The 14,087-nt window shown below is 44.6% G+C and overlaps 1 protein-coding gene across 3 annotated transcripts; it reads right to left on the bottom strand.

Annotated features, from left to right (window-relative positions):
- Nucleotides 1–1,844: 1,844 nt before the first annotated feature.
- Nucleotides 1,845–12,342, bottom strand: JMJD4 (jumonji domain containing 4). 3 transcript variants are annotated; one of them, XM_031062801.1, is made up of 7 exons: nt 11,844–12,342; nt 10,050–10,087; nt 9,922–9,938; nt 8,595–8,720; nt 6,666–6,933; nt 4,560–4,706; nt 1,845–3,744 (listed from the first exon to the last, which is right to left on the bottom strand). In XM_031062801.1, the coding sequence occupies exons 1-7, from the start codon at nt 12,100–12,102 to the stop codon at nt 3,433–3,435; spliced, it is 1,167 nt and encodes a 388-aa protein (XP_030918661.1). In that variant the 5' UTR covers nt 12,103–12,342; the 3' UTR covers nt 1,845–3,432. The 3 variants fall into 3 exon arrangements, with proteins under 3 accessions (XP_030918661.1, XP_005428063.1, XP_030918660.1); XM_005428006.2 differs by having other exon boundaries at nt 9,922–10,087; XM_031062800.1 differs by having other exon boundaries at nt 8,625–8,720; nt 9,922–10,087.
- Nucleotides 12,343–14,087: the final 1,745 nt, after the last annotated feature.

Here is a 14,087-nt window from a genome sequence, read left to right as displayed (position 1 = left end):
GGAAAAAGGGATTTTTTATAGGAATTCCAGAAAAATTCCAGTTTTTCTAGAATGGAAATTTTGGGATTTCATTCCCTTGATGGGCTGGAAAAATATCCAGCCTAATCCTTAATTCCGGTCAGATTGAATTCTGTTGGAATTCTCCTTGGGATCAGCAGGGATTCTCTGCCTGCAGGAGCTTGGATTTGATCCCAGAATTCCCAAATTTTTTCCCTGATTTTTGCTCTGTTCCCTCCCCAGTCGTGCTATGAACACATCCAGAAGATCCGGCTCCATCCAAAGGAAAACTCCCACAGCTCCTGATCCATGGGGAAAATCCGAATTTTCCCGAATTTTCTGGACCAAACCCCGCTGGAAAAAGCGGGAATTTTATCCCTGGATGCCTTTAAAGGGAAGAATTCCTCCCCAGCCGAGGTTTTCCTGATCCCAAAAACACTGGAAGGGCTGGAATTTCCATCTCCAAGGTTTTTTTTTTTTTTTTAAGTTTTATCTCCTTTTCCTGCAAATAATTCCCAGGAAAAATCTCCTTTCCCTGCTCAGGATGGGGTTTTTATTTTTGCACTGGAGAATTCCCAGAAAAAGAAAGAATTTCTTTGGGAAAACCGGATTTTTAATGGGATTTCTTGGGCTGGGAAGGAGAGCTCATCCCAAAACCCCTAAAAAATTCTGGAATGAGAGGAGATTTTTCCCACCACTCCTTTTCCTACTTTTCCCAACTCAGGACTTTGCCAATTCCATTTGGAAGCTGCTATTCCCAAATTTCCCGATTTTCCCGTGCTCCAAGATTTTTATTTATCCTTGGGAGACCTCAGGGGTGATCCCACACCTTGGAATTCTGGAGGGCTTGGAAAAAACACGGATTTCTCCCGGATTTTGGGAAATCCCAGGAAAACAACCAGAAATTATGGAATAAAAGCTCCAATCCCAACTGGATTCGTGCTCTGAGCTGGAATTTCCCTTTGGAAAAAGAATCTTTGGGATATTCCCAATGGATATTTGGGATCCTGTTCCCAGCATCCCAAAATAATTTAAAAATAGCTTAAAAAACCTTATTTTTGACAGTTTTTATCCCATTTTTTAAATTTTTCCTGGGATTTTTTTTCTTATCCAGGACAATAAAACACCCCAAGCTTTTTCCCGCTGTTTTTTCCCAAATTTTCCTGATTTTCTGAATTAAGGAAAATGCTCCTTGATATTTTTGGAAATGAAGAATTGGATATCCAAAGCTTTCTAAAAATGGGATTTTTGTCATTTTTCCCTTGGGATTTCTTAATTTTTCCCAGGAATTTCTTCATTTTTCCCGGGATTTTTTTTGCCTTATCCAAGTGACTCCAAGAAAACAAAACCCCCCAGGTTTTTTTCTCCCATTTTCCTGAATTTTATCGTTGAATACATAACAGATTAATCACGAGAATTAATATCTTAATGAGAGAATCCCATGGGAAGATTGCCAGGAATTTTAATTTAAATAAAATTAAGGGAATTTTGAAGAAATTCCAGGATCCACGTGCTCCTTCTTCCCATCTTCTGTGTTTTCAGGAATTTGGGAATTTTCTAAATGAAGGAAAAGTGGATCCTTGCTATTTTTGGGAATGAAGAAAAATTGGAAGTCCAAAGCTTTAACTAAATGGGATTTTTTTTAAGTAAATGGGATTTTTGTCATTTTTCCCAGGAATTTTTTCATTTTTCCAAGGAATTTTTTTGCCTTATCCGGGTGACTCTGGGAAAACAAAACCCCCCAGGTTTTTTCCTCCCATTTCCCCCAAATTTTATCCTTTAATAAATAACAGATTCATTACTGTATTAACTAATTAAGAATTAATATATTAACGAGAGAATCTCACTGGAAGTTTACCAGGAATTTTTATTTAAATAAAATTTTGGAATTTTGAAGATTCCAGGCTCTGCGTGCTCCTCATTCCGATCTTTGTCGTCTTCAAGAATCCGGGAATTTCCTAAATTAAGGAAAAACGGCTCCTTGATATTTTTTGGGAATGAAGGAAAAAAATTCAAAATTCCTACTGGAAAAGGACATGCAAAGTGCAGGGGGGGGGGTAAAAATTCCAAGGAATTCAAGGAAAACGAGGTGGATTTTCAGTTTGACTTCCTAAAACTTCCCGAAATTCCAAGTTTTTCTCGGCTTTGATTTCGGGAAGAATTCAAGCGAGGCCTGAAGGTAACAGTGTTGCAGCCATTTGTGCTTCCAGGTTTTTGGATTTTTCCAAGGAAAAGCAGCAGGGGGAGGTTCCACTGGGAATATTCTGGGTGGGAATTGTGCTGTGGAAGCGTGCAGGAGGTGCTGGATCCACAAAAAAATTCCACAAGGAATTTTTTTTTCCCTGAGTGCCTGCTCAGAATCCTAAAAAAGTTTGGGATTTTCCTTTAGCTGGGATGGGGTTTTTTTCCCCCTAATTCCTCCAAACCACTCAGAACTTTCCTGATTTTTCCTAGAGGGAATTCTGGGGCTTGGGATAGAGCGTGGAATTTTGGGAGCACATTCCCATTGCTGCCTGAGTCAAGGCAGGTTTTGTTTGGAGTTAAATTGAATTTAATCCCGAGCGTCTCAGCTTCGGAAATCCCAATTTGGAAGACACGGAATAAACATTCCCAAATCCAGGCTCCAGCTCAGGCTGCCATGGAATTCCATGGAATTCAGCAGCTGGAATTCCCTAAAAAAGGATGGAAAAAGCTGAGCTGCACCTGAAAGTAGAGAGGTTTAAACAAAGCTGAGCTTAAGCACAGGGAATTTGCTTCATTCCACTTCCAGACTTGATCCACAGGGAATTTTTTTTTCCCTGAGTGATGCTCAGAATCCTAAAAAATTTTGAATTTTCCTTTGGCTGAGATGTTTTTTTCCTTAATTCCTCCCGAACCACTCAGAACTTTGGGAATGTTCTCCCTCCTTCCCAAATGTTCTCCCTCCTTCCATTCTCCCTCCTCCCGCTGGAGTAAAGCTCTTGTCCAAGTCCATTTCCTCCAAACCCTTTGGAAAACACCTTGGAAAAGCGGGAATTCAGAGCAGGGCCGTGTCTATGGCTGATTCCAGGTGCTGGCTCCAGCTCAGGCTTCCATGGAATTCACCCGATGGAATTCCCTAAAAAAGGATGGAAAAGCTGAGCTGCACCTGAAACAGGAGAGGTTTAAGCAAAGCTGAGCTTAAGCACAGGGAATTTGCTTCATTCCAATGCCAGGTGATCCACAGGGAATTTTTTCCCTGAGTGATGCTCAGAATGCTAAAAAATTTTGGATTTTCCTTTGGCTGAGATGTTTTTTTCCCTAATTCCTCCAAACCACTCGGAATCTTTGGGAATGTTCTCCCTCCTTCCCAAATGTTCTCCCTCCTTCCATTCTCCCTCCTCTCTCTGGAGTAAAGCTCTCATCCAAGTCCATTTCCTCCAAACCCTTTGGAAAACATCTTGGAAAAGCGGGAATTCAGAGCAGGGCCGTGTCTATGGCCGATTCCAGGTGCTGGAGCAGAGCCTCCGGAGAAGGGGACAGGGAAGTCAGGTCCAGCCTCCGGAAATCCTCGTTAGCGCTTAACGAGCTCAGCACCTTCACCGTCCTCTTGAGGTCGAAGACGGCGTGCAGCATTCCCAGGGTGGAAATGGCAGCTTTGGAATTGTTCTGGGATGAGGATTCCTCATCCAGGCCCTTCTCCAGGACGGAAATCCGGTTTTCCGCGATGACTTTGAGGAAGTTGTAGAATTCCTTGTAGTCGATGCCCGTGCAGGATTTCATGATCAGCTAAAGGGGGAAATGGAGCGAGAATGGGAATGACAGCGGGAAAAATCCAGGAAAAACCCCTAAAATTTGATTTAGGAGTTCTTTGGAATCATAAATAATTATGTTTAATAATTTTTTCATTGGAATTGGTTCTGGATCCAAAGACACTGAGTTGTTTTTCCCAAATATTACCGGCGGGAATTTTCCCAAATATTCATTTTTGGAAGCAAATCAACCCAAGGAGAGGGAACAGCTTCCAGAAATAAATTGGAATTTTTCTCATCCAGAAGATTTTGGAAGGAATCCCACCCATCCTCTTCCTCATGGAATTTTGGTTGGATTATGGAGTTTGGTCTTCTGGATTCTTTCCCAGCTCCAGGGATTCAGGGGCAGCCAGAGCTTCTCTGGGAATTCTATCCCAGCCAGGAATCCTTCCCAAAATCCCACTGAAATCCCCATTTTTCCAAAGGGAAGCCATTCCCTGTGTCCTGTCACTCCATGCTTATCCCAAATCCCTCTCCAGCTTTCCTGGGGCCTCTTTAGGCTCTGGAAGGGGCTCTGAGGTCTCTCCCTTCTCCAGGTGAACATTCCCAGCTCTCCTGATCCTGAAGTTTTCCATCTTTCTAACCGACATCCCAACCTGGACACAGCCAACAACCAGAAGCAATTCCCAGACTTTTACAGGCAGCATTCCCAAACTTTTATGGAGGAACATTTCCCAACAAAACAAAGCCGTCCCCAACTCCTACTTCCTTAAAACCCGCGGAAATTCTGCCGTGAGAACTCCAAGAATCCCGGAATTCCGGCTCCCTGGATAATCCAGGATTGGGGAGTACCTGGCACTGGAGGTGCCAGTCATCCATGGGATCTTTCCATTGGCTGATCTCCCTCTGGACGGCCGCCAGCTCATCCTGCAGGAAGCACCACATGACGGCCACGTTGCAGCCGTTGACCCAGTTGTGGTTGATGGAGATGGTGTCTTCCTGAGGGAAAAGTTTGGGATAATCCATGGATAATTACTAATTAGTCAATAAATAAATTATTAGGGACAATGATATGGAATGTTCTTCCCCAAAAACCCGATTCCTTCTTTAGAAACCCAAAATGTCCCTAATTCCCAAAATGCAGCCGCTGACCCAGCTGTGGTTGATGGAGATGGTGTCTTCCTGAGGGGAAAATTTGGGATAATCCATGGATAATTACTAATTAGTCACTAATTAAGTTATTAGGGATGATCATATGGAATGTGCTGCTCCAAAAATCGTATTCCTGAGCAATCCAAAATGCCCCTAATTCCCAAAATGCTGCCACTGACCCAGCTGTGGTTGACAGAAATCGTGTCTTCCTGAGGGAAAAATTTGGCATAATTGATAGATAATTAGTAACTAGCAACTAATTAAGTTATTAGGAATGATAATATGGAATGTGCTGCTCCAAAAACCCGATTCCTTCTTTAGAAACCCAAAATGTCCATAATTCCCAAAATGTTCCTAATTCCCAAAATGCAGCCACTGACCCAGCTGTGGTTGATGGAGATGGTGCCTTCCTAAAGGAAAAAGTTGGGATAATCCACAGATCATTAGTATTTAGTCACTAATTAAGTTATTAGGGATGATAATATGGAATGTGCTGCTCCAAAAATCGTATTCCTGAGCAATCCAAAATGCCCCTAATTCCCAAAATGCTGCCACTGACCCAGCTGTGGTTGACAGAAATCGTGTCTTCCTGAGGGAAAAATTTGGCATAATTGATAGATAATTAGTAACTAGCAACTAATTAAGTTATTAGGAATGATAATATGGAATGTGCTGCTCCAAAAACCCGATTCCTTCTTTAGAAACCCAAAATGTCCCTAATTCCCAAAATGCAGCCGCTGACCCAGCTGTGGTTGATGGAGATGGTGCCTTCCTGAGGGAAAAGTTTGGGATAATCCATGGATAATTACTAATTAGTCGCTAATTAAGTTATTAGGGATGATGATATGGAATGTGCCACTCCAAAAAATCCCATCTTAAAGGATCTTAAGGATCATCTCATTCCATGGGCAGGGACGCTTCCCATTATCCATGGTGCACGGTGCTCCAGGCTGGAATTCCTCCTTCCTGGGAAGGATTTCCATCCTTTCCTCTTCCTTTATCCCATGATCTTCCTCCTCCTCCTCACCCCAATTCTATGCCATGGAATTCCTGGAATGGTTTGGGTGGGAAAGGACCTTAGGGATCATCCCATTCCCACTATCCCAGAGCGCTCCAAGCTGGAATTCCTCCTTCCTGGGATGGATTTCCATCCTTTCGTCTTAGTTTTTCCTGGGATCTTCCTCCTCACCCCAATTCTATGCCATGGAATTCCTGGAATGGTTTGGGTGGGAAAGGATCCTAGGGGTCATCTCATTCCCAACCATCCCAGGTGCTCCAAGCTGGAATTCCTCCTTCCTGGGAAGGATTTCCATCCTTTCCTCTTCCTTTACCCCATGATCTTCCTCCTTCTTATCCCAGTTCTATGCCATGGAATTCCTGGAATGGTTTGGGTGGGAAAGGACTTTAGGGATCATCCCATTCCCATCATCCCAGGTGCTCCAGGCTGGAATTCCTCCCTCTTGGAAAGGATTTCTGTAGTTTCCTATTCCTTTATCCCATGATCTTCCTCCTCCTCCTCACCCCAATTCTATGCCATGGAATTCCTGGAATGGTTTGGGTGGGAAAGGACTTTAGGGATCATCCCATTCCCACTCTCCCAGAGCGCTCCAAGCCTCATCCAAGCTACCCTTGGACACTTCCAGGGACGGAGCTTCTCTGGAAAAACCATTCCAAACCTCCCAACCTCACCCAGGAGAACGGCTCAACCTTTTCCCTGGAATTCCCAATTTCCATCCATCCCAACAAAACCTTTGGGATCCCACTTCCCCATCCAGGAGCAATTCCCAGCGGGATCCATGCCCTCACCAGGTTATGAACCTGGTGGTGCCACCCGCTGGGAATGAAGACGATCTCTCCGGCTTCCTGGAGAATTTCCAGAGGGGGCTGGCTCTGGCTGTAGCGCGGATAAATCCTCTTGTCCCGAAGATCCGGAGCCGTCACGTCGAAGGGGAGATTCCCGTGGCGATCCTTCAGGAATTCCTCCTGTCCCGCGGGATACAGGAGCCATTTCTTCCTGCCACAGACGTTGGCCGACCAGCTGTAGGAGCGGAAGACGTCGGCGTGGAACGGCGTCCTGGGAAAAATCACGGATGGGCGGGAATCAATCCCGAAAGATTCCAACAGGGATTCGAGTCGTTGAGAAGCTGAGGTGCTGATCCCAAAATTCCATGAGGAATTTCAGCTGGATTACGGGGTTTTGGTTATTGAATGGATACTGATCCCAAAATTCCTCATGGAATTTCAGTTGGATTATGGGGTTTTGGTTATTAAAAGACTATTAATGGATGCTCATCCCAAAATTCCCCATGGAATTTCGGCTGGATGATGGGAGTGTTGGTTATTAAAAGGCCATTATATGGATACTGATCCCAAAATTCCTCATGGAATTTCAGTTGGATGATGGGAGTTTTGGTTATTAATAGGGCATTGTGTGGACACTGATCTCAGAATTCCTCATGGAATTTTGGTTGGATGATGGAGTTTTGGATATTAAAAAGCCACTGTATCCATACCAATCCCAAAATTCCTCATGGAATTTCGGTTGGATGGTGGGAGTCTTGGTTATTAATAGGGCATTGTGTGGACACTGATCCTGAAATTCCTCATGGAATTTTGGTTGGATTATGGAATTTTGACAATTAGAAGGCAATTATATGGATACTGATCCCAAAATTCCATGAGGAATTTTAGTTTGATGATGGAGTTTTGGCTATTTAAAGGCCATTATACCCATAGTGATCCCAAAATTCCTGATGGAAATTCGGTTGGATGATGGGAGTCTTGGTTATTAATAGGGCATTGTGTGGACACTGATCTCAGAATTCCTCATGGAATTTTGGTTGGATGATGGGAGCTTTGGTTATTAACAGGGTATTACGTGGATACTGATCCCAAAATTCCTCATGGAATTTCGGATGGATTACGGAGTTTTGGCTATTAAGGCTATTATATAGATGCTGATCCCAAAATTCTTCATGGAATTTCGGTTGGATGATGGAGTTTTGACCATGAAAAAAATCACTGTATCCGTACCAATCTCAAAATTCCTCATGGAATTTCAGCTGGATTGTAGAGTTTAGGCTATTAAAAAGCCACTGTATCCATATTGATCCCAAAATTCCTTATGGAATTTCAGATGAATTATGGAGTTTTGGCCATTAAAAGGCCATTATATGGATACTGATCCCAAAATTCCTCATGGAATTTCAGTTGGATTATGGAGTTCTGGCTATTAAAAAATCACTGTATCCATCCTGGTCCTGAAATTCCTCATGGAATTTTGGTTGGATGATGGGAGTGTTGGTTATTTAAAGGCCATTATATGGATACTGATCCCAAAATTCCTGATGGAATTCTGGCTGGATAATGGAGTGTTTTATATCCTCTGGGCTTCTCCTCTTTAATATATCCCAAAAATCCCTTAAGGGCAGGGAATTCTGATAAAAACACCCCAAATGCTACTTTAGAACCAACACTGGGCTGGAATTTTCACCTGGAAAACACCGGAGTTATCCCTGCACATTCCAAGTGGCTGATCCCAAGGGAATTTCTCCTCTAATCTCCCAGATATTTTTTTTTTTTTTGTGGGCACAATTTGGGGTTTTCCCTTTTCCCTCCCATCCGGAGCCAGCTGGGACACCGGGAGACCTGCCTGGTTATCCTGATGGATAATGGGATAATTCCCTGGGATATTTAGGTGGAAAAGGAGTGTTTTTGGGAAGAGGAGAGCCTTACCAGGATCCCTTGGGTCCCATGTAGACGAACCTAAAATCATCCACGGCCACGGCATCCCAATATTCGTTGAGCCAATCCGAGGAAAAATACACGGGAGTGGTGTAAACATCGTGCTCTGGAAAAGCCCTGGAAAACACAAACGCTTGGAAAAGCAGCCTGGGAAAACAGGATCCCCCAAATGCAGTGGGAAGAGCAAGGTGGATCCTTTGGGATGGAATTCCAGGGGTTTGGGGTGGAAGGGAGTTGAAGGAGCAGCTTATCCCAAATTTTCACTATCCCGGATTGTTCCAAGCTGGTCTCGGGCACTTCCAGGGATTGAGGAGCAGCCACGGCTTCTCTGAGAATTCCATCCCAACCCCTCCCCATTCCCACAGGGAAAACTCCTTCCCAAGGTTCTTTTCCAGCTGGAGAAGGAAAGGCAGAGCTGGGGGAAGGCAACTTGGAGGGGTGGGAATGTTCCCAGAAAAGCCAATGGATAAGAAAGGATCCCAAATCCAACATGGAATAATCCCAGCTCAAATCCCACTCCAGGTGTGGCTGTAGGAACTGTTCCAGTGCCATTTTCCACAGGGAGAAAACATGGAATGGTTTGGGTGGGAAGGCACCTTAAGGATCATCCCATTCCATGGCCAAGGACAATTCCCACTGTCCCAGGCTGCTCCAGCCTGGCCTTGGACATTCCAGGGATCCAGGGGCAGCCACAGCTGCTCTGGGAATTCCATCCCAGCCCCTGCCCACCCTCCCAGCCAGGAATTCCTGCCCAAATTGAGTTTAAATGGATCTTGAGCTCGGAATAAAAGCTGGGAACTGGCTGAGGGAATGACATCAGCCTGGAATATCGGGGATTTGAGGAATTCTGAGCTCTTTCTGGAGCTGGGGGCCAAGGCTTTGGAATCCCTCAGGGAACGTTGGAATATTTTCCCTCTGCGCTGATGCCGAACTCGTCTGCTTTGCCTCAAAAACCCAACTGGAACAACTGGAAATCATGGAATCATGGAATTTTTGGTGTTGGATGGGATCCTAAAGAACATCCAGTCCCAACCTCACACCAGGGACACTTCCCACTACCCCAGGGTGCTCCAAGCTGCCTTTGGGCACTTCCAGGGATGGAGCAGCTTCTCTGGGAACTCCATCCCAACCAGGAATTCCTTCTCAAATTAAGTGGGAAGCCATTCCCTGGGTCCTGTCATTCCATGCTTATCCCAAATCCCTCTCCAGCTTTTCTGGAGCCCCTTCAGGCTCTGAAAGGGGCTCTGAGGATTCCATGGATCCTTCCCTTCTCCAGAGGAACATTCCCACTGCCGGAGGGTTGGGAATGAGCCCCGACCTGCTCAGGTGCCAGTCCTTGAGGTAGAGGCAGCCCCGGGGGGAGCGGTAGCCGTTCCGGATGTATTCCCGCCAATATTCCACGTATTCCTTGAAGGGCAGCTGCTCCTTGGGGTTGGAATTGTATTCCTTGACGTCACAGTTGGCAACGGGCACCACGGCTTCTCCTGGAATTACAAATCCCTCGGGAATTCTCCGCAGGAATGAGGAGGACCCATCAAATCATCTCAATCTCATCCCCATGGAATTCCAGGCTTTAAATGTTCCAAAGGAAGCATCCCAATCCCAGAACCATCATTCCAGGGAAACACCATCCAGGAATTACAAATCCCTTAGGAATGAGGAGGACCCATCAAATCACCTTCCCAAAGTTCATCCCTGTGGAATTCTGGGCTTCAAATATTCCAGAGGAACCATCCTGATATTCCAGAACCAAGATTCCAGGGGAACATGATCCAGGAATTAAAAATCCCTCAGGAATTTTCCTCGGGAATGAGGAGGATTCATCAAATCATCTCTTGCTCAAGCTCGTCCCCATGGGAAAAAAATTCCAGGCTTCAAATATTCCAAAGGAATATTTGATATCCCAGAGCCATCATTCCAGGGAAACAAAATCCAGGAATTACAAATCCCTTGGGAATGAGGAGGATTCATCAAATCATCTCCACCTCAAACTCATCCCCATGGAATTCTGGGCTTTAAATATTCCAGAGGAACCATCCCAATCATGGAACCATCATTCCAGGGGAACATGATCCAGGAATTAAAAATCCCTCAGGAATTTTCCTCGGGAATGAGGAGGATTCATCAAATCATCTCCCTAAAGTTCATCTCTGCAGAATTCCAGGCTTCAAATATTCCAGAGGAATATTTTATATCCCAGAGCCATCATTCCAGGGAAACAAAATCCAGGAATTACAAATCCCTTGGGAATGAGGAGGATTCATCAAATCATCTCCACCTCCATCTCATCCCCACGGAATTCCGGGCTACAAATATTCCAGAGGATCCATCCCAATATTCCAGGGAAACACCATCCAAATCCAGAGCTGGATTTGTTTTAAGTGACCTGGATTTTCCTGCTGTTTATTCCACGTGTCCCAGATTTTCCTGGTTTTCCTTTGCTGTGACCTGAATGTTTCAGTTTTGTTCTTTTAAAGGGAATTTTCCCCTTAAATGCATTAGGAGGGAGGTGTTGATTAGGATTGGGATGATTTAGGATTTGGAATAATTCAATTATCCAAGGTTTTTAATTGATTTAAATAATAAAGAAATGGGAAAAATCCATGGATTAATTTTGGACAAAAGATTGGAAATTGGGGTTTTTAATGCTTTTATCCCTAAAATTCAGTCCTAAAACACCAAATCCTTTAGGATTTGGAAAAAATCCCAGGACTTACCAAACTTCTGCAGGAGATGCTCAAAGTTGGGTTTTCCATGGAAAAAATATCCATGGATTAATTTAGAATAAAATCCTGGAATTTTAGTTTTTTTTAGTGGTTTTATCCCTAGAATTCAATCCTAAAAAGCTGAATCCTTTAGGATTTGGGATAATTAAATTGTCCAAGATTTTAAATTTATTTAAATATAAATAAAAATTAAAATTTAGGAATGAACAAATGGAAAAAAAAAAGCCATGTGTTAGTTTAGGAAAATCTTGGAATTTTGGGGTTTTTTAGTGCTTTTATCCCTAAAATTCAATCCTAAAAAGCTGAATCCTTTAGGATTTGGGAAAAAATCCCAGGACTTACCAAACTTGTGCAGGAGATGCTCAAAGCTGGGTTTCCCATGGAAATACAAATATCCATGGATTAATTTATGATAAAATCTTGGAATTTTAGGTTTTTTTAGTGCTTTTATCCCTAAAATTCAATCCTAAAAAGCTGAATCCTTTAGGATTTGGGAAAAAATCCCAGGACTTACCAAAGTTCTGCAGGAGATGCTCAAAGTTGGGTTTCCCATCCCACGTCACCCAGTTTTTCCTGCTGCCCCAATCCTCAGTGAACTTGGCCGAGAAAATGCAGGGATGGTTGGGAATGAGATAATCCCGGAAAAAATCGGAATAAGTGAAGGAATCGGCTTTGTCAATAAAATCCACATGGTCCCCGGGGAGAGCACCCGGAGAAGAATTCCCAAAATCCCGGAAAAAAGCGGTGGAACAGGCAAAGGTTGCTCTGTCCATGCAGGCTGGAAAAAAATTCCTGGCTGAGCCAAGGAATTTGGAAAAATAATCCCCCCACCCCCCCAAAAAAAAAAAAAAAATCCCTGCTAAAAATGGGATTTGAGGATTTAAACGTGTGGAAAATCACGGGGAAATTGAGGGGGAATGAGTGTTGGGATAATTTGGATTTTCCATGGTTTTTGGGCTAGCTGGGAAATGGATGTTTTTTAGGGATGTTCTTTCCTCTTGTCAGAGCTGGTTCTGTCCTAAAAAAGCAGGAAAAGAAAATGTCAGTGGGATATTCCCAAGGAATTAATGAATTGAAGGGGTGGGGGGAAAAGAAATTCCTGAAATATTTGGGAATGCTCTGGGATCATCCCTTCGTCCCCAGGTCTGGCACCTCCCACTTCCTGCAGAGCTTTTCCCAAGGATTTGGAGCAATTGCTGAATAAAAATAAGGAAAAAACGGGAAAGAAATAAAAAAAAAGAGGGAAGGGGAAGGCTGAGCACAGAGGGGATAAAGCAAAGAGGCTGCAGGGATGGGATTTGGGAAACCCTGAGGGAAAAGGGGATTTAGGGATCTCCAGGAGGGAATTCCTCCTTCACAGAGCTCCAAAGGAATATTGGGATTAAGGAACGTCCATGAGGGAATTTTCCCTCATGGAGCTCCAAGGGAATATCGGAATTATGGGACATCCATGAGGGAATTCCTCCCTCGGAGATCTCCAAGGGAATATTGGAATTAAGGGAAATCCATGAGGGAATTCCTCCCTCACAGAGTGCCAAGAGAATATTGGAATTGAGGAACATCCACGAAGGAATTCCTCTCTCAGAGATCTCCAAGGGAATATCAAAATTAAGGAACATCCATGAGGGAATTCCTCCCTCAGAGATCTCCATGGGAACACCGGGATTAAGGGAAATCCATAAGGGAATTTTCCTTCCAGAGCTCCAAGAGAATATTGGAATTAAGGGACATCCATGAGGGAATTTCTCCCTCACAGATCTCCAAGGCAACACTGGGATATGGTGGTGGGATAAAATGATTTCCATGAGGGAATTCTCCCCTCACAGAGCTCCAAGGGAATATTGGAATGAAAGGAAATCCATGAGGGAATTCCTCGCTCATGGATCTCCAAGGAAACCCTGGGATAACACAGTGGGAATAAAGAATTTCCATGTGGGAATTCCTCCCTCAGAAAGATCCAAGGGAACACCAGGATTAAGGGAAATCCATGAGGGAATTCCTCTCTCACAGAGTGCCAAGGGAATATTGGAATTAAGGAACATCCATGAGGGAATTCCTCGCTCATGGAGCTCCAAGGGAACACTGGCATATGGCAGTGGGATTAAAGCATTTCTGTGAGGGAATTCTCCCCTCCACAGAGCTCCAAGGGAATATCAAAATTAAAGAGCATCCATGAGGGAATTCTTCCCTCAGAGATCTCCAAGAGAATATTGGAATTAAGTGACATCCATGAGGAATTTCCCCCCTCCCCAGAGCTCCAGAGAACACCGGGATATGGCAGTGGGATTAAAGGATTTCCATGAGGGAATTCTCCCCTCCCGGAGCTCCAAGGGGATGTCGGAATGAAGGGAAATCCACGAAGGAATTCCTCCCTCGCAGAGCTCCAGGGGAATTTGGGAATTATGGGACATCCAGGAGGGAATTCCCCCCTCTGAGATCTCCATGGGGACACCGGGATTAGGGAACCTCCAGGAGGGAATTCCCCCCTCTGAGATCTCCATGGGGACACCGGGATTAGGGAACCTCCAGGAGGGAATTCCCCCCTCTGAGATCTCCATGGGGACACCGGGATTAGGGAACCTCCATGAGGGAATTCCCCCCTCTGAGATCTCCATGGGGACACCGGGATTAGGGAACCTCCAGGAGGGAATTCCCCCCTCTGCCATCCCCAGCGCTGGGGGAAGGACCCGGACACCACAGGGCGCCGCACACGCCATCCCCGCCTCGCCCTCCCGTCCCACCCGCACCGTAGCTGCCC

Source organism: Geospiza fortis, unplaced genomic scaffold (assembly GCF_000277835.1).
Source record: "Geospiza fortis unplaced genomic scaffold, GeoFor_1.0 scaffold178, whole genome shotgun sequence".
Lineage (NCBI taxonomy): Eukaryota > Metazoa > Chordata > Aves > Passeriformes > Thraupidae > Geospiza > Geospiza fortis.
This window is presented reverse-complemented; position numbering and strand designations above follow the sequence as displayed.

Bases quoted from the DNA above. Each gene is read 5' to 3' on its own strand.
- JMJD4 (XM_005428006.2), bottom strand. From the start codon at position 12,102: ATGGACAGAGCAACCTTTGCCTGTTCCACCGCTTTTTTCCGGGATTTT. The intron at 10,088-11,843 runs GTAAGTCCTGGG...TTGTAATTCCAG, and splicing joins GCATCTCCTGCAGAACTTTG to GAGAAGCCGTGGTGCCCGTT. The intron at 8,721-9,921 runs GTCGGGGCTCAT...TGTGTTTTCCAG, and splicing joins AAGGACTGGCACCTGAGCAG to GGCTTTTCCAGAGCACGATG.